This window comes from Mustela lutreola, chromosome 16 (genome assembly GCF_030435805.1).
Source record: "Mustela lutreola isolate mMusLut2 chromosome 16, mMusLut2.pri, whole genome shotgun sequence".
Classification (NCBI taxonomy): domain Eukaryota; kingdom Metazoa; phylum Chordata; class Mammalia; order Carnivora; family Mustelidae; genus Mustela; species Mustela lutreola.
Window position 1 is genome coordinate 51,180,873 of NC_081305.1, and position 25,675 is coordinate 51,206,547.

The 25,675-nt window shown below is 42.6% G+C and overlaps 1 protein-coding gene across 1 annotated transcript; it reads right to left on the minus strand.

The window, feature by feature from the left end:
- Nucleotides 1-274: 274 nt before the first annotated feature.
- ZNF845 (zinc finger protein 845) lies at nt 275-25,675 on the minus strand. The gene is made up of 8 exons (XM_059151210.1): nt 25,661-25,675; nt 21,294-21,420; nt 20,254-20,349; nt 20,028-20,049; nt 13,414-13,523; nt 3,236-5,474; nt 2,755-2,900; nt 275-342 (listed from the first exon to the last, which is right to left on the minus strand). The coding sequence occupies exons 1-8, from the start codon at nt 25,673-25,675 to the stop codon at nt 275-277; spliced, it is 2,823 nt and encodes a 940-aa protein (XP_059007193.1).

Consider the following 25,675-nt stretch of genomic DNA (forward strand, 5'->3'; position numbering starts at 1 on the left):
TGACTGGGGAATGCACTAGTGAGAAGGGCTCCTGTCAGTATAAGGCCCTGACAACACTACTGGCTACACAAAATCAATACCAAGTAGCAGTATCATGGAGTACATGAGCTAAAACACCAACAATACCTCTATGTCACAAAGCTTGGTAATACACATACAGTAGTATCATCCTATTCACAAACAGAAGAAAATCATAGCATGGACTGGGGAAAAATAATCACATATCCCTTAAACCTTCAGAGCACTGGGAAAATGGTGTCCTAGGTGTATTGCTTTACTCCAGTACCAAACAGGTGATGGTTTCAAACAGCTCTGTACAGCCCGCAATGAAATAGATGAACACTAGACGTAGAATAACACATCATTCATGGCAAACCGATATCCATATGTTTAAAAAAAGGTGTTTTATTGGGGCACCTGGGTGGCTTAGTGGGTTAAAGCCTCTGCCTTTGGCTCTGTCATGATCCCAGGGTCTTGGCATCCAGCCCCACACTGAGCTGTCTGCTTCACTGGGAACGTGGTTCCTGTTCTCTCTCTCTGCCTGCCTCGCTGCCTACTCGTGATCTCTTTCTGTCAACAAAATAAATAAAATCCTTTAAAGAAAAACACCATTTTATTAATGAAAATATAAGTTCACACATACACGGAGTAATGCATATCAAATCCCCACAGAACAAACATGTACAAAAGCATTCAGGTGTTGTCAGAAGGATGTGGGAGTACCTATTTCCAAAAGTTTCAGACTGAGGTACATTCCACAGAAATGTGTATATTCAACAGGGAAGAGTTAGCTACCCTCCTTCAGTCATCTGTGAGGATCTCCTCATTTAACCACATCTGGTTATACCCTCTAATGATTGTGCTTAGGGAGATACATTCGTAGTTTACATGGCTCCCTTTGTTTCCTTAAAGAACAATTAGGAAAACCACCTATTTCTAATATTTAGTTTCAATACATCTAGACGTGTGTTCCTTGAACACCTATCCCATGGAATCTTACATCAGTGTTATAACCATAAGCACCATCTCCACTGAGATGTAATTCATATGTTGTATATCATACGGTCCTCTTCCATGGAAAATTAGGTATGTATGGTCCACTTAATGGAGCAGAACATCTAATATCTTTGATGTAGCAACAATCAGCCCTGTATCCTTACACACCCACAAGGAATGGAGGAATTTTCAGGAGTGATTTCAGAGGAAATACACTAGTAATTGTTAGCCACAAATCTCATATAGAGTTAATGTAAAAATTTAAAAATACTGAAACCCTTATATATTTATGAAAAAGTCCATCCATTAAATCTGTTCAACAGACTACCATATACATTTTCTAAATGTTCAGGTCTGACTTCTCCTTATAATCACTATTTTCAAGCAGAATAATGTCTGAGTAGGGTCAATAATGTATTCCATTGGCTTGATTTCCATAACATTCATTGGCATCTGATGTTCAATTCAATAGTTTTCTGAACATTGCTTTCTATTGACTTTCCGTACTGCACTCTCTGGTGTGTACTCCAATGTATACTAAAATAAAGGCTTCTCCACATTCACGATGTTCCAAGGGTTTGAATCTACTATGCATTTTGACATATTGAGTAAGCACTGAATTCCAGTTACATGCTTGGTCACTTTCTTTACATTTCACACTTTCACTCCTGTATGAAACCAATGATGTGAAGAAGTTGGGAGTCCCACTGAGAGGTCAGACCCATTCTTAGTATTTGTACACTAACTCTCCTATTTAAAATCTCTCATATGGGGTGCCTGGGTGGCTCAGTGGGTTAAGCCGCTGCCTTCGGCTCAGGTCATGATCTCAGAGTCCTGAGATCGAGTCCCCCATCGGGCTCTCTGCTCAGCGGAGAGCTTGCTTCTCTCTCTCTCTCTGCCTGCCTCTCCATCTACTTGTGATTTCTCTCTGTCAAATAAATAAATGAAATCTTTAAAAAAAAAAAGAAAAAAAATAAAATCTCTCATATGGAGTGAGGAGGGAGCAGCCCTTAGGCACTCTCTCACATTCATTACATCTGTAATTTTCTCTGCAGGGTGAATTCTGTGATGTGCAGCAAGGGTTGTGTGCCTGCTAGAGGTTTGGCCACATTATTCATCCAGTGTCTTTCTAGTATGAATTCTGTTTGGAAGGCATGCATGCTGGACAAAGGCCTTGCCAAACTAGTTGTTTTTGGAAGGCTATTGTCTAATATGAATTCTCTCATAGGCATGAATTGGTGAGCACTCCTTAATCAATTTTGCTCACATTCTTTTTTTCTTTTGTTCTTTAAGATTTTATTTATTTATTTGACAGAGAGATGGAGAGAGAGCACAAGTAGAGGAGGATCAGGCAGGGCAAGAGGGAGAAGCAGGCTTCCCACTAAGCAGGAAGCCGGGTGCAGAGCTGAATCCTGGAACCCTGGGATCATGACTTGAGCCTAAGGGAGCCACATAACTGCCTGAGCCACCCAGGTGCCCTTGTTTTTACATTTTATACACTAGTAAGCATTCTATCTAGTATAATTATTATTTTTAGTGAGGACCGAGTGCCTGTAAAGGCCTAACATCTTTTTTTTAAAGATTTTATTTGACAGACAGATCATAAGTAGGCAGAGAGGCAGACAGAGAGAGGGGGAAGCAGGCTCCCTGCTGAGCAGAGAGCCAATGAGGGGCTCAGTCCCAGGACCCTGAGATCATGACCTGAGCTGAAGGCAGAGGCTTAACCCACTGAGCAACCCAGGCGCCCAACCTAACAACCTTCTTGACGTTGGTAAGGTTTCTCTCCAGGATGAACTCTCTGATGCTCAGGGACACTTGACCTCTGGTTAAAGGCCTTGCCACATTCATGACATTTGCCAGGTTTCTCTCCAGTATGAATTCTGCAATGTTGAGTAAGGCCTGAGCTGTGGTTAATGGTCTTGCCACAGTCTTGATATTGGTAAGATGTCTTTCCATTATGAATTCTCTGATGCTGACTAAGCCTTGAGCACCAGTTAGAGGCCTTGCCACATTTTTGGAATTTATAGGGTTGCACTCTAGTATGAGTTCTGCTATGTTGGCTGGGTTTTAGTTCACCTTGAAGGTCTTGCCACATTCCTGACATTGGTTAGGTTCCTCTCCAGTATGAGTTCTGTAATGTTCATTAAGAAATGAGATGTCCCTAAATGGCTTGCCACATTCTTCACATTGGTAAGATTATTCTCCACAATGAATTCTGTAATGCTGAGTAAGACCTGACCTCCAGGTAAAGGCCTTGCCACATTCCTCACATTGGTAAGGTTTCTCTCCAGTATGAGTTCTGTGATGTTGAATAAGGTATGAACTCCATTTAAAGCTCTTGCCACATTCATGACATTGGTAAGGTTTCTCTCCACTATGAGTTATGTGATGTCGTATAAGGGCTGAGCTGTAGAAAAAGGCCATGCCACATTCTTGACATTGGTAAGGTTTCTCTACACTATGAATTCTGTGATGTTTAGTAAGTTGTGAAGGGACTGCATAGGCCTTACCACATTCTTGACATTGGTAAGGTTTCTCTGCAGTATGAGTTCTATGATGTTGAGTAAGGGATGAACTGTAACAAAAGGCCTTGCCACATTTTTGACATTGGTAAGGTTTCTCTCCAGTATGAATTCTATGATGTTTAATAAGAGATGACCTTCGGTTAAAGCACTTGCCACATTTTTGACATTGGTAAGGTTTTTCTCCAGTATGAGATCTATAATGTTGAATAAGGGATGACTTCCAATTAAAGCTTTTGCCACATTTTTGACATCGGTAAGGTTTCTGTCCAGTATGAGTTCTGTAATGCTCAATAAGAGTTGTACTGTCCTTAAATGGCTTGCCACATTCTTCACATTGGTATGAATTTTCTCCACAATGAATTCTTTTATGCTCAGCAAGACCTGACCTCCAGTTAAAGGCCTTGCCACATTCTAGGCATTGGTAAGGTTTCTCTGCATTATGAATATTGTGATGTTGATAAAGATGTGACCTCCACTTAAAGGTCTTGCCACATTCTTGACATTGGTAAGTTTTCTCTGCAGTATGAATTTTGTGATGCCGAGAAAGATTTGAACTCCAGGTAAAGGCCTTGCCACATTCCTGACATTGGTAAGGTTTTTTTCCAGTATGAACTCTATGATGTTGAGAAAGGTGTGATAGGCGTTTAAAGGCCTTGCCACATTTTTGACATTGGTAAGGTTTCTCTCCAGTATGAATTCTGTGATGTATAATAAGGGTTGACCTGTGGTTAAAGCTCTTGCCACATTTTGGACATTGGTAAGGTTTCTCTCCACTATGAATTCTCTGATGTTGAGTAAGTTTTGAGCATGATGTAAAGGCTTTGGCATGTTCATTACAGTTGTAATTTTTCCCTGCAATATGAATTTGGTGAAGTCTATTAAGACTTAAGTAATCATTGAAAGTCTTGCCACATTCTTGACATTTGCAGTTTTTCTCTCCAGAACAGATCTGCAAATGTCCACTTATTGATAAACAGTCCTTAAAACTTTGATTGCCTTCTTCATATTTGTATACTTTTTCTCCAGTATGCATTTGCTGATGTTGAGATAGTGTTGAGTGGCAGTCAAAGGATTTACCACATTCCTTAAAAATGTAAGTTTCCTTTCCCCAAGGAATTATCTCATCGAAGTTTATGTTTGATGACTGACTAATTATGGTCCCTGATTCATTAGATGTGAATGGGCTTTTTCCCTCATGAATTCTCTGATGATCACCAACACTGGAGGACTGGTTACAAGCTTTCCCACATTCATTGTATTTATGAGGACTGTCTCCCAAATGGTTAGAGCTTGGATGAAAGCCTTCCCCACATTTATCACATTCATAATGGTTCTCTGCAAACCTAGCCCTGACACATCGGTGAACACTGGAAGCCTGGTTCAATGTTTTCTCAGATTCAGTGCATTGAGCAATTTTGTCTCCAGTAAAAAGCTTCTGATCATACTGTAGGGTCAACTCCTCAGTGAAGTCCCTCTTATATGGATCCCACTGAGCACTTTGTTCTTCATTTCTAAATCTCTGATTTAAGGTCAAGCCAGTCCTATCTTCCAAATGGCTCAAATCATTATTCTCAGCATGGACTCCGTTACTTTCCAGATGTTCCAAATGGCCTGTCCACAAATCGCTATGGTTGACTATCTGATTGGAGTTTGTGCTTACAGAGACCCACTGCTCTGCAGAAACAGTTGACTTAAAAATGGAGTTCTTCCACCACATTTTATGTCCTTCGCCATTTGAGGCAGTGAGATTCTCATTATGGGCAATTGCCTTGGTTTGGGTGTATCGTCCAGGATTTCTTTGAGGCCCTTCATTCTCCCCATCACTATGACAGTCTGTGCATAAGTGTAGTATCTCAAGAGAACTATCTTTGTATCTGTGCGTTGACCCGTTCTGGAAAGAACCCTCTAAGCTCTGCTGTAGCAGGAAACGCGGGGTCTCAGGTGAAGACAGAGCTGAAAGATACCAAATAAAAGTAAAGCCATTGCACTTACTACATTCCGAACAATATACTGATGACCTTTAATGCAGAAGCATCAAGTCAATCAGACAATGTCAGAACGATGGCTGACAAGGTGTCATCAGGCCCTCATTTCCCCATGGATATGCAACATGGTACACAACATATTGACCATATATCCTAATAGATAATTCCGTGATATGGTTACAGTGTAGATTGTATTCTAATAATAACAAAAAGGATCATATGAGCTAAAACTTAGCAGAAGACCGGAGGATATGGAAAACAGAAAACTGAACTGAATCAAACAAAGTACAGTAAAAGTATAACTGACTTTAGGAAGAAAATTATAAAAGGCAACAATATTTGAGGGGAATCACAAGATTTCAGGTGAGAGCCATAGAGAGAGGGAATTACATGCAGGCATCACACTGAATATACAGTTTTACTTGATCCTGCATCTGAGGACCCTGAAATCAAGATCTGAGCAGAAATGGAGTCGGTACTTACCCAAGTGAGCCACCAAGCATCCAATTATTTTTTTAACTCTTATCTCTTTGGTAAAGTTCTCAGTATTGTTTTCTCACCCCTTGAGTATCCTTATGATTGCAAACTTAAATTCTCCATTAAGCTCTGTACTACTGTTTCCATTGTGTATCTGCCCTTGGTCTTATAAATTCTTTCATCTTGGCATTTCTCGAAGTCTCTACTTTCCTCTTTCCATTAGAAAAGTCAGTGATGTGTCCTGTTGTATCCTTCAGACCAGTGGTCTGCAGGGGCTCTCCTTGCCTACTATGGGCAGTGTTTGGTCCCTGGCCTGAATGTGGCCAGTTTGAACTAGATGAGTTCTGTTCTGCTTATGAAAGGAGACCTGACATCAACTCCACCAGGACTGCGGCCCTGCAGAACTCTCTGCTCAGGAGACATGATGTGGACAGGGGCTGACCTTGCTGAGACTGAGGAAAGCCTCACTGAGAAGGGCAGTTCCCTCAGATCACAGGGGGTGGGGACTGGTGCAAGCAAGTCAGATAGCCAGTGTCCTCACTGAGGGGGCTCAATCTTTATGCTATGGGACAGGAGAGGGCTCCCATGTTTTGGAAGCCACATGTCACTGAATGTTTCCTCTCAGGAATGTGCTCCTAGACTACTGAATACTCTCCCCACTGTGAACCCCAGGTGTTCTCCAGATGACTGTTTCCACACTCGGTGCCCCCAGGTTGTTTGCCAGCCTTCTCTCCAGGAGCACCCCAGTGCCCTCCTGGTTCTCTCCCATCCAAAGCTGCTGACCATTAAACCTCCAGACTTTAAGATGTGCTGGTTCCAAGAACTCAAGAAATTCAGCCCTTCTCCCTCTCCAAGCCAATGGCTTTGGGAAAACCTCCTGAGCGGTCCTCTGTCATGACACCTATTGCACAATTGGGGCTCCCTCCCCTCCACAATGCTATACTCCTTTCCTCCGTAAACCGTATCTTCACCCTATCTGCCATCTTCCATGTGTCCTCTTCTCTCCTCTTACTTGGGGAGTTTCTCCTGCCACTCTTCAGCCCAGTATCTGGGGCATTTAGCATGACCTGACAGTTGCCTAGTGATGCTCATGACAGGACACATGAGTCTAGAACCCTCCTACGCAACTGCCATTTCTTCTCCTGGGAATGCTTATTGTTTTAACCCTGTTAAAACTCATATGGATTTTATAAAGCTGGTACACAAACCAACACATAAAAATTAGTTTTGTTTCTACACAACAAAGAACAATTCCAATAACGGAGACATCATACATTTACAGCAAACACCCGCACCCCTCTCCCCCAATAAATGCTTCCAATTTAACATAATGGTAGAGTTCAAACCAGAAACGATGAAAAGTGCAATAGACTGTGCAGGAATCAAAGAATGAATAAGTAGGAAACCTACTGATATTCTTTCACTGGAATAATTGAAACAATAAATCTTGAAGGGATCTACACAAAATGCAATCTCTACAAAAACTCCAATGCCATTTTTGGATGAAGATCCAAATCCATCCTCTTGTTATGTGGATGTCAAGGGATAACCCATACCCAAAATAATCTGGGAAATGAAGACCATATATCCTGATTTAAGGCATACAACCAGGCACAGTTATCAAACTAATGTCCTACAGACATGACATCAGGAGTAGAATATGGGAAGAGTCTGGCTGAGCTAGATATGCACGTTTCCAATGTTAATGTGTATGACAATGAACTGAAGATCCTGCTAAAATTCATACTCCAATTTGGATGTTTGGGTAGCATCTGAGTTTCTACTTTTCACAAATGTGCCACCTGATTGACAATGCATGCTCCACTCAAAATTCCAGGACTGAATCACGATAGTTTCAAAGGTTCCTAAAACGCAGAGCATACAGGTGAGTATGGAGTCCTTCGCTTCCCTCCACTCTTCATTGAAGCCAACCCTACTCCTGCATAACAAACTTAACCCAGTCACTCCTTTCTGCACTTATTTTTCTTTCTTCAATTTTCCATGCCACCATACTCATGGAAACAGCTCCCTCCTTCACAAGAAATGCAGGTGAAATCTGCTTCTGTGTACAACGCTGAATTTTGTAGCTTCGATCCCACTGAATCCATGGCCTTTATCAATTTCAAGTTTACCCTGCATTTCTACTAATACCCATGGCTTCAGGCTACAGGATCACTTCTTTGAAACTAGGCTTCTTTCCGAAAACTGACTTTGCCTAAAATAAGCAGTTCTACAACCTGGTTGCACTTTCTCATCTTCCCTGAGGAATACACCTCCAAGGAAAAGCCTTGCTGATGTTCCTCAGTGGTGAGAGGAGGGAGACCACACTCAAGGAAATGGAGTTAAGAAGCTCTCCCAGGAATAACTGTCCTTCCGTGTATGCCCTGGGCTCCTTTTCCTGGGCTGCCTGTGAAGACTAGAGCTCTTCTTGTTTTTCCAGTTCCCTTCTTTGCTCTGCTGGGCACATGTTTCTCTTTCCCTGTCCCTTCCCTTCTACACTGAGGAATGTTTATCTCCACTGTGATACAGATCAGTTTGCTTTCCTAGGACTTTATCCTACTGTTACGATTAGCTTCTTTGGAAGAGTAGGCTTAGTTTTCTTTACCTGCAAATTCTTAAGACACTACTTTAATCTACATATGTATATGCTTCTTGACATCCACCTTGATTTCCTTTCTATTAATATATACTTTACAATGTTCCATTACATTAAGTGTACAAAATGGGGATTCAACAACTCTATAGGTGCTACTATATTCAGCAATACTAGCTAATATCTGGCACCATAAAATGCTATGGGAAAAGCATTTGAGGAGTTCCCTGCATTCTTTTCACCCCCTGGAAGCCTGTACTTCCCATTTCTACTTCCTCATGTTGCCCATCATCCTTCTCCATTCCACACTGGTAACATTCAGGCTATTCATTGTATATGTGTCTCTTTCAGCTTTTTTCATTCTGTCTTGTCATTTGTGATAATGTGGTTTGACACAGAAGGTGTTATGCAGTGTGAACCAAGTGACATACAAATACTATACGTATTCACTTATGTGTACAGCCAAAACAACAACTTAAATGAACAAACTAGAGACAGTCCTATGAAGGTCTATTTTGTTTTGAATAAAGTCCACAGATAATCTCAGTAAATATAAAAATTCCAAGATGACAAGCATTCTATACTGTAACCTGTTCCAATACGGGCAGAAGACAAGAGGTTCCCAGGTCAAAGTCCAACTGTCATATGGCTCATGACACAGCAAACATCGTAAACATCTTCATCGCACTAATTCCACTGGCCGGCCGCCCACCCCCAACTCAAACAGGGACACACTGCACATGCGGTGGGTTTGTGTTGGAGACTCTGAACATAGGAAACCCCAATATCTTCAAGGAACATCTAGTGTATATGCCCCATCCTTGGCCATGAAAACAAACCATCTGTTTTCCTGTACAATAAACTCATCTGTTCCCAACCCAAGATTAAGATGCTATCACTACACTACCAAGCATTTTTATACATAAATATGAGTGGAATGACCACTATAACTAAAATGTCCATCAAGGAAACACTCACACAGATCACGAGGTCACCACATGACTTCAAGGAAGAGTGACAATACTGTATAAGGCACATGTGTGATTTGTCTAAGATATCTACTACGGTACAGATACATTTTCCTTCATGATCTTTTGCTGCTCACTTGGCACTGCTATACAGTCACATGCAGGGTAGATGCCAAAGTCAATGTACCTGGAAGGTTTGACTTTAAGATCTTCCAGCCATTAGTCATAGGGCCAATGGCAAAGGCCTGGAAGATACCCAAGATGCACACCATACCACCAAAGACACATCCCTGGCCACTCTGTGAACCTAACAATGTAGCATTCATCCAAAGTCAAGGTAGACACCTTTCACCCAAAAGCTGTCAGCATGAGTGGGACTCCATTACAGACAATATCCACTGATTGCGTAATATGCAATCTGCTTAAGGGGAACTGTCAGCACCTGTGACTGACCTGGGTGTCCAGCCAATGTTTTGAACTAGAACATTCTATGTCCTTTTTTTTTTTTTAAAGATTTTATTTATTTATTTGACAGAGATCACAAGTAGGCAGAGAGTCAGGCAGAGAGAGAGGAGGAAGCAGGCTCCCCGCTGAGCAGAGAGCCCAATGTGGGGCTTGATCCCAGGACCCTGAGATCATGACCTGAGCCGAAGGCAGTGGCCTAACCCATTGAGCCACCCAGGCCCCCCAGAACATTCTATGTTCTCTGTCTGGGTAGCTATGCACGTTCTAAGTCACTTCCCATGGCTGATGCTAGCTTCCATTCCTGCACCACTAGAAGCCTGAAGAAAGACCCTAGACAACCTCAGAGCCTGTCCTGCCACATGTTCAGCATCACCTCTGACCCTCGCTGATCACGGAGTTGCCAGCAAGGTTTTGGAGGCACTTAGGAGTCTACATATGTCCATGGACAGATGTCTAGCCCTCTGTGCTCAAATAGAATAAATTTATATCCAAAATGATCATGCATGGTTTATACCAGAAGCTTCAGAGGTCCATGGGATACCATTAGAAGGAATGCCAAACAGTTGTCTACATTCAGATGATAGAGAATAAAATCACTCATACTTGCCTTCCTGACATTTCAGAAAGGAATGCACAGATACAAGAGTGAGAAATTCCACAGCATTCCAATAAGAATTGGCATCAGACACATACTTCCATGTTTCGAATGTACACAGGGTATTTTTTCTTTTTATAAGGTGCACTACTGCCATTCAGAGAGGATTCAGTATGAAACACGACTTATGGTCTACTTTTTAATGATTAAAAAGAAAATCCAAAACACAAATCAAAACCACAGTGAGATATCACCTCACACCAGTCAGAATGGCTAAAATCAACAAGTCAGGAAATGACAGATGCTGGCGAGGATGCAGAGAAAGGGGAACCATCCTACACTGTTAGTGGGAATGCAAGCTGGTGCAACCACTCTGGTAAACAGCATGGAGGTCCTCAAAATGTTAAAAATAGAACTGCCCTATGACCCAGCAATTGCACTACTGGGTATTTACCCTAAAGATACAAACGTAGTTATTCGAAGGGGCACGTGCACCCGAATGTTTATAGCAGCAAAGTCCACAATAGCCAAACGTTCCATAGTTGTCCATCAACAGATGAATGGATAAAGAAGATGTGGGATATATACACAATGGAATACTATGCAGCCATCAAAAGAAGTGAAATCTTGCCATTTGCGACAACATGGATGGACCTAGAGTGTATCATGCTTAGTGAAATGAGTCAAGTGGAGAAAGACAACTATCATATGATCTCCCTGATATGAGGAAGTGGTGATGCACCATGGGTGCTTAAGTGGGTAGGAGAAGAATAAATGAAACAAGATGGGATTGGGAGGGAGACAATCCGTAAGTGACTCTTAATCTCACAAAACAAACTGAGGGTTGCTGGGCGGAGGGGGGTGGAGTTATGGACATGGGGGGGTGCTTTGGTGAGTGCTGTGGGGTGTGTGGACCTGGCAATTCATGGACCTGTACCCCTGGGGATAAAAATATATATTTATAAAAAATAAAAAAATTTAAAAAAAAATCCAAAATATTCACCAGCATCTGACACCATCCTCTACATACTGCAAATAACTTATGTCCCACGGTTACTGAATCTGATCTTAGTGTATTCAATGCTCTGGATCCAATGGGTTAGGGCTAATACTATTCTCCTTGTACTGAAAGAAATGATTTATTTTTTCATTTATTGATTTTGAAAGAAATGATGTAGATAAAGGAAGGCCTAGTGAGCCTCTCACTATTGGCAGAGTCAGGGTTTGAATCTGGCTGACCTACATAGGAACATGAGGCACATAGGACAAAGCAGGAGGCCCTTCTAGAAGGTGACCTGGGTTGGATTCTTTTTCCTCCTTGACATGCAATGATTCATCCAGCTGTGCTCACACAGAATAGCTTCCATGAACAAACACTTCAAAGTCAACATTCCAGCCCACACCACACATATGTAGCCTGAGTGGTTTCCTGGTTGACTCCTCCATACTATAAACAAAGGTCAGGCATCCAAGGTGCAATACAGGAAAGGACCAACACACAGGAGTCTAGGTTCACACCTGGAGAACCAAGATGACACACCTGAGTATCTCACTACATTACTCAAGGGCTATTACCTTTCCTGAGGAACCCGACTATGGAAGGTGTCCCCAGATCTAGGTTCTCAAAGTCTAGTCCCTAGACAGTCAGCTGACACAGGGTAAAATAGGAAAGGTGGGGGGCCTGCAACCCAAAGCTACTGACATGGTAATGTAAGGCTGGGTACAGGGATCCAAATTTACAAGTGTTCTGGGTGATTCTGACCCAGACAAAACTTGACAACCTTTGCAGGAACTAAGTCATAATTATATCCCGAGTTATCCCAACAGAAGTCACTCTCAGTAAACCTCCAAGCTGTGGTCATGTTCATGTTGGGTCACACACACATATACACAACATACACAACACGCATTTTCTTTATTTATTAATAAATGTGACTCTAACAGAATCTACCTTGGCTTCCTCCTCTTCCATCTCTCTTCTCTCCCCCATCCTTCAGCTTGCTGAGATACCCCAGATACACTATAGTTCACATTCTAAATGAAAGCAATCCAAATTTAAGTGAATGGGAACAGCGGTTCTGGGGTGGCTCAGTTGATTAAGTTGCCACTGTTCATTACAGCTCAGTTTATGATGTCAGGGTCCTGGGTTCGATCACATCATCAGCTCTCCACTCAGCAGCAAGTCTGCTTCAGGATTCTCTCTCTCTGCACCTTTGCTCTACTCACTAGTGTGCTCTAAAATAAATGATGCTTAAGAAAAAAAAAAAGTGGGGCTGCTAGGTGCTTAGTGGGTTGAACTTTCAACTCTTCATTTCAGATAACATCATGATCACAGTCTCAGTGTCCTGAGATCGAGCCCTGTGTCAGGCTTCATGCTCACTAGGGAGTCACTCTGAGATTCCATCTCCCTCTCCCTCTGCCCCTCCCCTGCCTCTCACCTGAGCTATCTGTAAAATAAATGAATATATCTTTTCCTTATTTTAAACTGATCTGGAACTTATGTAAATACTTTTTTAAGTTAAGAAATGCATGACAGACATTAACACATGTTACGGATTATATGGTGTTGAATATAGCATTCTCATGATAAATCTGTTTTTGACTATTTTTATTGAAAGATCAGAAACAACTGCAGGCTTAAGCAGCTCTTTATCAGGATGCCAATGCATGCAGCAGAAAATCGGCATGCACTTAGATTAAGGACACTCTCTAATTTAGGGCTTCTTTGAAACAGCTAGTTAGCTTCAGGGCAAAATGTCATCACCTTTGTGCCAGACACTGTGAAAGAATTCAAACAAGAGACACTCACAAACATCTTCCACGTCCACCTCTGCTACAGTTGTGTGTTTCAACATAGACCGGCCCTTGTGACAGTTCTGGTCAATGGCATAGAGTGGTGCCTTGGGGAGGATGGTTTCCCTGAATGGGAGCAGAAATGGTTCAAATCAAATCCCCTATGTCCTGTCAGGTTTACACTGTGTTCCTTGCTGCAAGAAACATGACTGCTCTCTGGTGCTGGGCAGTTATCTTGGGGCCAAGAAAATTCAAGTATAAGCACTATGGCTGAGGGTGGATAATCCCAGAAAGAAGACATGTAAAATTCAGATTATACTCGAGGTTATCTGGGCTATTTCAGAAGACCTGAGCATGTACCGACACACTGGATATGTGAATATGCAAATAGCCACCTTCTTTTCTGCATGGACACAACAGACTTTCATGGTATAGCTGACCACAGCAGAACAGCTACTGAAAAACCTATTATCCTTCAACTGATCCCATATTCAGTATGAGCGTACCATGCTACCCAACTTGAATGTTACCTGTCTCTACAACTCATACAAATCCACTTTTCACTCAGGTCAAGAGGGGTGTAGGGAAAGCATAGGCTCTGAAACAACATAGGGACAGCTACCCCAAATACTGGGAAGGCTGTTTGAAGCAGAAATCATCACTGCTGGAAATTGGTGACTGAGTTCTCAATTAATCATTGACTTGCACATGGATCAGAGCACAGGATAGATTCACCGCAGGGCTGAGTGGAAGTGAGGGAGAACCCTGCCAACCACAGGTCATAATGCTTGCAAGGTCACCCATCTACCGTGGATCAGACCTATGTTGGGTTATATTCCTGGGATACCAATGCTTTGTGGAACCGCAACACACACCTAGCTGGTTCTCACTCAAAGTGTCCAGCAGCCTTCTTCGTCTTCAACATCTACTCTATCATGTGACATCTTTATGCTATGCCCACCATGTTTAAATCAACTAATACCCCCTCTCCACACACTCCATGCATCTGGGCCTCAGAGAGTACGATTATCAATGGCATCCAATAGCAACTGGTCCTCAAGACCAACAAGGAATACACTACATCATGAGAAAAGCATCGAATGTCCCAGACAGCCACATTTCTCAGGAATGCTTCTCTGTCTCATTAGCTCATTATGAGTAGCTTCCTAAGGCCTTGCAGTGACCAAAGGGACCTCTCTACCACATCTTTGCTCACATTTCAAGAGTTCGCCATATTTCATTTCCATATCACTTACCTTCCTCTCAAACTGTTGCAACATCACATTTTATCTGTCCTCACAATTTCCAGTGCCAAGTGCCTAAACTAATTCTGTGGCCTAGTGATGGTTTTTTGCTTTTCTTCCAGTGCAGTGGTGAAAACTCTGTATTTAAAACAGACATACAGCCTCACATGATCCTGTTATCAACCATTTTACAGTGGCATTAGAAAACTCCAAGCTACTCCTAAGGCTAGGCAAGGCCCTGCATGGCTTAGGTGGGTGGGGGAGTGCAGTGACAAAGAGGTTTCCAGAACACAGGAGGGAAAGTCAGCTGTGATGCCTCCACCCCTGAAATAGAGATGAGACAGAAGAAGAGGACAGCATTTGGGAAGAAAGGAAGTACAATTTTTCTTTCTAGATTCAGAGTCAGTAGTGTAGCCTTGGACAGGGGTCCTCTCCCCAGATGAAGAATCCTGGCCAATGTTTCAGCCTGATCTGTTTCATCTCTTCCATTGGGCTACTCCATCATGCCTAACAGAAGACTGTGTTCTGTTTAAGTTAGAACAACTACTCAGCACTCAGCCCTATCCCATCTTTTCTTGCTTCAAGGAAGTGTTAAAACACAAAAACATAAACAAGTGTGAAGATTCACGAACTCACCACATTTTTACCTAATCAAATGCTGACACTGAAGTGACCAACATGGATGATGTCACTTCCTAGAAGGGAAAAGAAGAACAACTAAGGAAATCTTACTTCTCCAACTGCAAAGGAAGGACTGAAGTCTCAATTTAACTACATGGAATTTATAATGCCCCCTGGAGAATTACTCTCACATTTAAATTAAATTTTGAATACCATGTCATTCCATGGAAATTCTTTTTAAAATCTCTATCAAGGGGGGGCACCTGGGTGGCTCAGTGGGTTAAAGCCACTGCCTTCGGCTCAGGTCATGATCCCAGGGTCCTGGGATCGAGCCCCGCATCTGGCTCTCTGCTCAACAGGGAGCCTGCTTCCTCCTCTCTCTCTGCCTGCCTCTCTGCCTACTTGTGATCTCTGTCTGTCAAATAAATAAATAAAATCTTAAAAAAAAACTCTATCAAGGTAGGTAAGCAACAGGTCGACACAGGGAGTAAGGAAAACAGAGTAGATCCTGCAGGAGTAAAACCCAGTCATGTAAGAGACGATTCGCGTGGGGAGATTCTCAAACTAAGATACACCAGATGTAGGAAGCATAAATTCAATACAATACAGAGATGAAAAGTATTTCTATTATGAATCTAGAATTTCTTTGCTTGCTAAGAAATCATTAATGTTCAAACTTGGAAATGACCTGGTTTGAACCAAGATTCACTTTCCTTCTGAAGATACAGGTACACACACATATGTATGTACACGTGCTTCTTCCTAGTTAGATTTGGGACTGCAAAATCTGTCTTTAGCTTAATATGATACACTGCATTCTGTGCAGATCAAAACCCTAAATCTCTGCTTGTGTTCTCTATGCTCACAGAGCAACAGGAGAAACATACAGGGTAAAATTTGCTTGATCATCCTTGAGAATGTGTAACTATGGCTTATTATTATATGTGTAGTGACTCTGTTCACTTAGCAATCCTTAGCTAGAAGCCCTGGGTGTTAGATGGTGAGCCATGGTTCAGAACAAGAGAAAGAAACTAACATTTTCCAAAATCATTCCGACAATCCTTATCAAATCTTAGCAATAAAAAAAATCTTATAATTTTGAAATAGAGAAATACACTCAAAACCATTCTGTGAGGTCAGCAGTACGCTGATATCTAAGCAGTATAAACAAAAGATAAAAGGCTAGTTTATCTGATGGAACTTCTGCTACTCTGGCTTTCTTTGGATGTCCATCTACATGTGCAAAATAGAGTCAAAAGAAAAAATGAATCACACTGAAAATAACTGTCCCTCTCTAGAGATCCATCCGCTCCTGAATCCTTTCATGTCTGCTAACAAACACAGTTAACCATTGAATAATGTGCTTTTCACCAATAACAGTCCACTTAGACACAGAGAAGTTTTCTTGATAAATCCAGCGCACTACGGTAATTGTCTTTTCATTATTATTGCCTTCATATTTTATTCCTTCAAATTACTTCCTTGTAAAACCATGGTATGTACAGCAGACCTCATACAAAGAATGGGACGACTCACGTCATGTTGTAATTAACCCACCCAACACCACAGATGCCGACAGACTTTGAAACACAATGTCAGGGCACGTGGGTGGCTCAATGGTTTAAGCCCCTGCCTTCGGCTCAGGTCATGATCTCAGGGTCCTGGGATTGAGCCCCCCCATCCAGCTCTCTACTCAGCAGAGCTTCCCCCTCTCTACCTGCCTCTTCACCTACTGTGACAAATAAATAAATCTAAAAGAAACACAATGGCAAATCCACTTTATCTTGTGCAAGAGCTCCTAGAAAATCACTAGGAGGATTCTCAGCAGTCCAAACAGCAATGGGGCCCAGTGTAACGTACTAAGGTACTCAAAGATTGAAAAATACCCACCAACAGTACTTTACCTAGCAAAATTCTTTTTCACGGAGCAGAAATGAAGACATTCCCAAGTAAAAACCTCTCTAAGCTCACCAGTAGATCTGTCCTACAAGAACCATTAAAGGAAGTCTTTCTAGATGAAATAAAGACTCTACCCAGAAACTACAACCACATGAGAACACAGAGCTCTCCGCTGAACATAAATATGTAGACAATTACACAAATGTGCTGTGTGTTGCAATGAGATACTAGTCACATTTATTTCTGCTACAGAGTTTTGTTTTGAAAAAAATAAATAAATAAAATAAAAATCACAAATGTGGGTAATAAAGGATCCAACATAAAAGAATTTGTGATGTCCTTAACGAGGTCGGGAGGGTGTGCAGGGGTGGAGACAGGAAGAAGAGCTTTCTATATAATTGATACTGAGTTTTAAAAGGTTTGTTTTAGGGGTGCCTGGGTGGCTCAGTCAGTTGAGCCTCTGCCTTCCGTTCAGTTTAGGAGCTCAGGGTCCTGGGATTGAGACCCACCCTGGACTCTCTGCTCGGTGGGAAGCCTGCTTCCCCCTCTCTCCCTGCCTACCTCTCTGCCTACCTGTGATCTCTCAGTCTCTCTCAAATAGAGAAATAAAATATTTTAGAAATAAAAACAAAATTAAAAGGTGCACTTACAACTAAGTTGTTTTAATGAATCCCTAAGGTAACCACAATGAAAATACTCATAGAAGATGCATAACTCAATGACAAAGGTACCAATACATATCATGAGTATTAATCCTATAATTAATTCAAGTGTATCTTTTATATTTCATACCAAAACAGAAGTATATACAGAAGTATAAAATGTTTGAAAATTCCTCTGAATTCAAAAAAAAGTCTTTCTCTCATGCAGAGAATAAACATTCACCCACACATACATGATGAAATTAATTCTATGTGGATGACAACTCACCTAGACATGATACAACATTCACTGACTACCCACCAAGGAGACAAAAAGTAGGGGTGGCACAGTATGTACGTGCGACATACAAACACAAGACAAAAACACACATAATTTACCAGCAAAAAGCATAAAGCTCATTCTTTTTGAGTTATACTCATATAGCTTTGAAATATGCTGAAATATACTGAGGTGAAAATTCTCTTCCTCAAACAATATGCACAGATAAAACCCAAGCGACACCTAGCTAATGTGGAATGAGTCAGACAAAGAAGCACGTGCTTAGGAAATTACCAAAGCAGAATAAGAGAAAACTCAACCCATATTGTAAATAAAACACTGATGTATGACAGAAAAGGAAAACTTCTATGTTACCATATTTTTTTAGTTTTTTTTTATAAAGAATTCTTTTATTTATTTGACAGAGAGAGATCAAAATTAGACAGAGAGGCAGGCAGAGAGAAACAGGGAAGCAGGGTCCCTGCTGAGCAGAGAGACGATGCGAGACTCGATCCCAGGACTCTGAGATCATGACCTGAGCCGAAGGCAGCGGCTTAACCCACTGAGCCACCCAGGCGCCCTATATTACCATAATTTTGAGCTGTGTCCACATACCCATGAAAAAAAAGCAACTGATTGGCATGTCTCATGGACTATAATACTGTAAAGAATTCTCATTAAAATAAATCATAATGAGCTATAAAATACAATTTTATGAGCACTTAAAAAGCTTGAAAGATGTGTATTATGGTATTAATATATTCGTTCTCCTCCACAGAATGTAACCCTAGTCCATTCAGTTACAACAGATGAATCAAAAAACATCCTCATTTCTGAAAAAAGAAAACATCATAGATGTTGAAAATATGCTGAGAGACACTGTATATGAAATTAATATTTGGGGCTAAATTCTGATGCATTCTGAGGAAAGTAGAAGAAAAAGCTCATGATTAATTTCCTATGAAACAACATGCATTACTGAACACAAGGATTTTTCAAACATGAAGGGTTAGGGTACCTGGGGGCTCAGTCAGTTAAGCATCTTCCATCAGTTCAGGTCATGATCTCAGGGTTCTGGGAAACAGCCCCACACTGGGCTCCCTGCTCAGCAGGGACTTGGCATCTCCCTCTCCTTTTGCTGCTCCCCTCTGTACTCATTTTTTTTTCTCTCTCTGTCTTGAACAAATAAAAATTTTAAACAAACTATACGGGAAGATTATTAATTGTCTAAGTCACTTCTCATAAAGCACATGCCCATGTCATAACAGGACATTTGATGTAAAAAATACAAAGATAAATCTCATATAAAACTAACTAGAAAGTGAAAACACCCATGACAAAGTCACAAGAAGTTCATAGAAGAATCATACAATGATGCAATTATTAAAAAATAAGGTAATAAATGACAACTTATTATAGGCTACAAGTTCAAGTTCTAAATGTGCTATCTCCCCAAGAGCATTTGTTATGTCAGAATTCTTGTAAAGAAATAGAGACATTACAGTATTTCACCACAGAGGAATGGATCTCATAGAAAAGAAATTTCTATATGAAAAAAAAAAGAAAGAAAGAAAAAGAAAAAGAAAAAAGACCAGTTGAAATGAAATAAAGCAGTACACTTTCTCATTTTAGGGCAGCGTTTTGTTATCTGATGAAGTTACTGAAACTCAATTTTGTAAAACTAAGATTAATGTCTCCATAACATTAGAAAACAGAAGACAGAGAACATTAAAAATCTGTCTCCAGTGTTCTGGGAATTTCCCCAACAAACCCCAGTGTGCATACAACTACTCTGACCTACTTGTTCCATAATGAAAACCAGAATGTACAAAGGCTGTAGCATACAGGTCCTTAGAAATAGGATGCCTTCCCCAGGGCCCTCAGAGCAACAGAAAGCTCTCAGATTAGGGGGCCCTCCCTCTCAAAGGAGAGTCTCCTGGCTCACCTATGGATGACCATCACTGCACCTGAAGGAGAATTCCCAGAGAATGTAAGAGCTTCATAATGTTGGAGAGCAGACGTTCCTCTTGGAAAGAGAGAGATGTAAAACTAGGCAAGTCTCTAACTGATTTTCATTCAAGGAGAGCTAATTATACCACTGCTTAAGGTCTACCTTCCTCCTTCAGACTTGGACCTCCCCTCTGTCACCTGCCTCATTCATTCCCACCTACCTGGATGGAAGCCTCCGGTCTCCTTTCCCTTCACATCCCAGAGCACCTTCTCTTGCTCCAAATATATAATCAGATCTGGCTTTGACAGAAGGAGACCTGTTTATGAGGATAAAAGAAAATGGCTATTGCTGCCAATTCTAACTTTCCAGGAGTCTTGTAATCAGGAGAGAAGAGATGATATTATATAATCCTAGAAAATGGTTTCCCAAAAGGGTTCCGCAATAGTCCCTTCAAAACACACAGGAGGTGGGGCACCTCCTGTGGCTCAGGGGGATAGGCCTCAGGCTTTGGCTTAGATCATGATGTCAGGATCCTGGGATCGAGGTCCACATCAGGCTCTCCGCTTGGTGGGGAGCCTGCTTCCCCCTCTCTCTCTGCCTGCCTCTCTGCCTACTTATCATCTTTCTATGTCAAATAAGTAAATACAGTCTTCAAAAAAAAAAAAAACAAACAAACAAAAAACAAAAAAACCTCAGTAGGAATTTACAATGTTCACATCCTGACCTACACTTCCAAGTAGTAGACATGATAATAAGAAGGGGAAATTTCAGGGTGCCTGGGTGGCTCAGTGGGTTAAGCCACTGCCTTTGGCTCAGGTCATGATCTCAGGGTCCTGGGATCAAGTCCCGCATCAGGCTCTCTGCTCAGCAGGGAGCCTGCTTCCTCCTCTCTCTCTCTCTGCTTGCCTCTCTGCCTACTTGTAATCTCTCTCTGTCAAATAAATAAGTAAAATCTTTAAAAAAAAAAGGGGGGGGGAAATTTCAGTTTAAGATGTGAGCAGCACCATTCTATGTCACTAAAGGTTGAGAACTGCCACTCATTTACACAAGCAATGATGTTTCCTTGTGGAAAGAGAAGCTAAGGCTGAGAAGGAAACCCCATGAAGATTTTTCTCTCCATCTACAAAGCCCTACTTATTTCCCTTTCTGCCTGGATCTGAATTCTAGTCATTCCAAGAGAAATCTCCAAAAAGACAGTCTTCATGGGAAGGAATAAAACCCTGAGTAGGGTTTGGGAAATCTGGAAGGAGTCCTCCTCACCCAAGAAGAGGAGGTGTCCATAGTTCTCCAACATCACATCCAGGTACAGTTGCCGCTGACTGTGGGTCAGGCGTCTCCACTCTTCCTCAGAGAATTCTATGGCCACATCGCTGAAGGTCAGCAGTCCCTGTAATAAATACCACAGTCACCAAGTGGCCATTGACACAGTTCACGATGTTTCCTAAGATGAAAGTGGGGGTTTATGTCACCAGCTAGAACCAGATCCGACCTTTCCTTCTCCCTGAGATGGGTGTGGGAAAAAAGAAAAACCTATGGGGCAGGGGGCTGAGAGCTGCCTGGTTGAGAGCTTTCACTCCTTTCACTCCCAGAAGTCAACTCTATCGACTACACAGCGGTGACAGCCCGCCTTATCCACCACAAAGTGTTGGGATGTGGGAGAGGACCTAATGGTCAAGAAATTCTAGACGTGTTTCCGATATGAAATATTGGGGTTCTGGAGTGAATAATGAAGGAATTGTTCAGATACCCATGGTACAAACACTGTGGTCCTAAATAAAGCAAGGGGAGAGTAAAGTTGTGAGCAGTGACTGCTTCTATGCTGTCAGGTGGGGAGGGGGTGAGGGATAGCAGGAGGCTCTAAGGAATTTGGAAGCAAGTTTCCAGGACCCTCAAGGCCTCCCAGCTGGTGTTTTGATGAGGCCACTCACTGTTTAGTTAACAGTGGGTCAGGTGTCTTTAGTCAGGAGACCCTCCAGATATCTATCAGGGGCCACAAGCTTGAAGGACGGTGGCCAAGCTACATCTGGGGGATAGAGTTCCAGAAGTTTCCAAAGCAATTTACATCTGTTAAAGAGGAATTACAGGATTCTGGAGGTCTATTGTTAGGCTAAGGTTGCTTTTTGCATCCAACAAAACATTAACCTTGAGGCAGTTTTGAGTTCCCTGAGTAATGTCCTACTCTGCCTTTCTGACGTATTTATAAACAGACTGGAAGTTGAAGGACATTTAATTTTATCCACACCTCTTTGGCTTTGTTGTCCTCCTCAGAAACTACAAGCAAGGGGGACCCAAATAGTTCAGTGGGTTAAGGGTCTGCCTTGAGCTCAGGTCAGGATCCCAGAGTCCTGGGATGGAGCCCTGAGTTGAGCTCCCCACTCGGTGGGGATCTGCTTCTCCCTCTTTCCCTTTCCTCAGTCTCATGCATTCTCTCTCTCAACTGAGAAAACATTTATAAAAAGGAAAGAAAGAAGGAAAAAAGGAAAGAAGGAAAGAGAAAGAACAAACCCACAAGCAAGAGAAAGGCAGAAAAAAGAAGTTGACACCTTAAATACAATAGTTCCCGCATATTCCTCAGTATCCCATGTTCCTTACAAATGACAGGAGGGAAAATAGGAACAGGACAGGGGAGGATCTGACAAGCAGCACCAAGCCAATAAAAAAGTTCACATCAGCTGAATGGAAACAAATCTTATCAGAGCCTAATGCACATCAAAGCACACACCATCACTGGTGTTTTCCTGTGGACTGAACGCAGGAATTCAGAACGTAAATCTAATTATGCAAATACAGTGGATATACATTCACAATTCAAACACTTCCCTTCTGTAGAGTGCTTTTAGGCAAGCAGGCTTGAGCAAAGGAGTGCAGGAAGGGTCCCAGCGTCCCCTTGGCTGAGTCCAGACAGGGCTATCAGGGGACGCACCTCAAAATTACCAGGACCAGGGACGCCTGGGTGGCTCAGTTGGTTGAGCGGCTGCCTTCGGCTCAGGTCATGATCCCAGCGTCCTGGGATCGAGTCCCACATCGGGCTCCTTGCTCGGCAGGGAGCCTGCTTCTCCCTCTGCCTCTGCCTGCCATTCTGTCTGCCTGTGCTCGCTCGCTCGCTCTCCCTCTCTCTCTCTGACAAATAAATAAAATAAAATCTTTAAAAAAAAAAAATTACCAGGACCATAAGGAACCAATGGGCTTCTGACAACCAGGCACAGTGAGCAGAGAGGAGCAATTTCATGGTTCCCCCAATTTCCTCACCTTCCATCCCCCTTTAATACCCCCTTGCAGAGGAGCTCTGCTGTGCCCTCCTGCCTGCTGATCTCTTAGGTCTTCAGTAAACTTCCTCCACCTTTATCCTGGCTCAGGGCAATTCAGGCAGCGCTGCTGGATGGGCTTCCAGCCAATCATGGACCCACATCTCGGTCCCCAAGCGACTGACAGGGACATTACACTGAGACAGCACAGTGTCCCTGTGCTAGTAATACCACTTTATGTCTTTCTTTTAATTTTTAAGATTTATTTTTATTTTCATCTTCTTTAAAGATTCTATTTATACGGGCCTCTGGGTGGCTTAGTCAGTGGACCTCACCTTTCTGCTCAGGCCAAGACACAAGGTCCTGGGAACACCTCTTACATTGCTGTTGGTGGGACAGTGTCCTTGCTCAGTGGGGAGCCTTCTCCCCCTGCTCATAGTACACCCTACTTGTGCTCTCTTTTTCTTACACATAAATAAAAATTTCTTACAATGATTGTATTTATTTCAAATAGAGCAAGTGAGAGTGAAATGCCAATAGAGTATTACCCCCACCTTAAAAGACCACCAGAGACGTGAGTCAAAGCCAATCAGCAAGGGTCGTTTATTGCAGGTTCGTACCTGCAACTCTGCGCCGCTCGTTGCCGATAACGCCGAGAGGTCCAGAGCTGGGTTGGTGCAGGGTTTTTATAGACAGGTACAAACAAGTTTCGGGTGGGGCTGAGCTGATTGATTGACAGTTTGAACAGGCATACTTGGCGTCAGTGAATTGGGTTAGGGGACCCCACGCAAAAACAGATAAAGCAATCTTACAGAAGCAGAACTGGCCGGTTAGCCCACGCATGGGGAAAAAAGCACTATCAGGATATTGAAGGCCTGGTTACTATCAAGTAAAGACAATTGGGAGTCTCCTGGTGGAATGTTACATTCCTGCTATCAAGCATCCTTGTTAATGAGATTTAGGTTTAAAAGAAATATAACTTTATTTACTTTGACTTCTACCTCCGCCTCCTTCCGTTTTCATGGAGGGGAGGGTGACATTAGGGCTTGAGGAACTGAGTTCTGTGTCCCTGGAAATTGGGCTATTGATAAGGTAACTTCTTTGTTGTAAATCTCAAGGACACTTGCAAACCAAGGGAGACTCCTGTCTTGCAGGATTGTGATCTCAGCAAGTTAACCATTTATCATTTTATGGCAGTCAGGGGTGCCTGAGGAATGCCACACATATGGAGGGGAGCGGGTGAAGGGGGGGTGCAAGGCGCCAGCTTTTGCTTTGTCCTCAGCCAGCCTCCTGCTCCTTCAAGAGCACAAGCAGGCAGAACAGGAGAGGAAGAGGGAGAAGCAGGATCCCTGCCCACTAGGAGCCCAATGTGGGGCTGGACCCTAGGACCCTGAGATCATGACCTGAGCTGAAGGCCTCTAGAGGCTTAACCCACTGAGCCACTCAGGTGCCACAATAAATAAAATTTTGAAAAAATTACTGTATTTATTTCAGAGAGAGTGAGAGGGAAATGGCAAACAGACAGAAAAGCAGAGGAGAGGAAAAGGCAGGATCCCAGCCCACCTGGGAGCCCGATGTGGGGCTGGATTTAGGTCCCCAGGATCAAGACCTGAGTTGGAGGCAGAAAGCAGACTCTATGGCCAACTGAACCACCCTCAGTCCCCAAGATTGATTTATACTTTAGAGGAGATGAAGACCAGCAGGAGAGAAAAAAAGAGAATGTCAGGCAGACTCCCCTTTGGGAACAGAGCCAGAAGAGGGGATACAAGTCCAGGACTCTGAGATCCCGACTTGAGCTCAACCAACAGTCCATGCTTAGTCAATGAAGATCCCCAGGCACCCTCCTCTCATGGACTTTAAGTAGAATATCTCTTTCACGTGCTAAAGATGAAGATACACATACCCCCTTTCTTAGAATGAGAAGTTTCCAAGTTTTTCTGGATTCACACCCACCGAGCTTCTGTCTACATTTCCTTCCTCCCTGCTTGCCACAGCTGATAGAGAATCCCAAGAGCCTGAATGAGAAATGATTTCCCTCCCTGACATCCCAGGACCAGACCTCATCAGCCACAGGAATCTCGGACTCAACACCTTCCCCTCTGGATCTGCCACCAACGGAATATTGTCACTCCTCGTGGGACTTTAATTCAAAGTGACAACGGCTGATGCCCTATCGAAGCCAGGTTGGGGACACAGGACAGAAGGCTCTGGGACATAGAGAAGCATTCTAAAGACCTAATCTTAAGATCTGACTAGATCTTAAAAACAGGTGAACGCAGAAGCGAGAAGCACCCGAACTTGAGTCATCCACATCTGCAGCTTCTAAATGAGAAGGCCTGCGAGGAAACAGAGGACACGGCTCCGCGGGGACACCAGGCTCACCTGAGAACCGGCCAT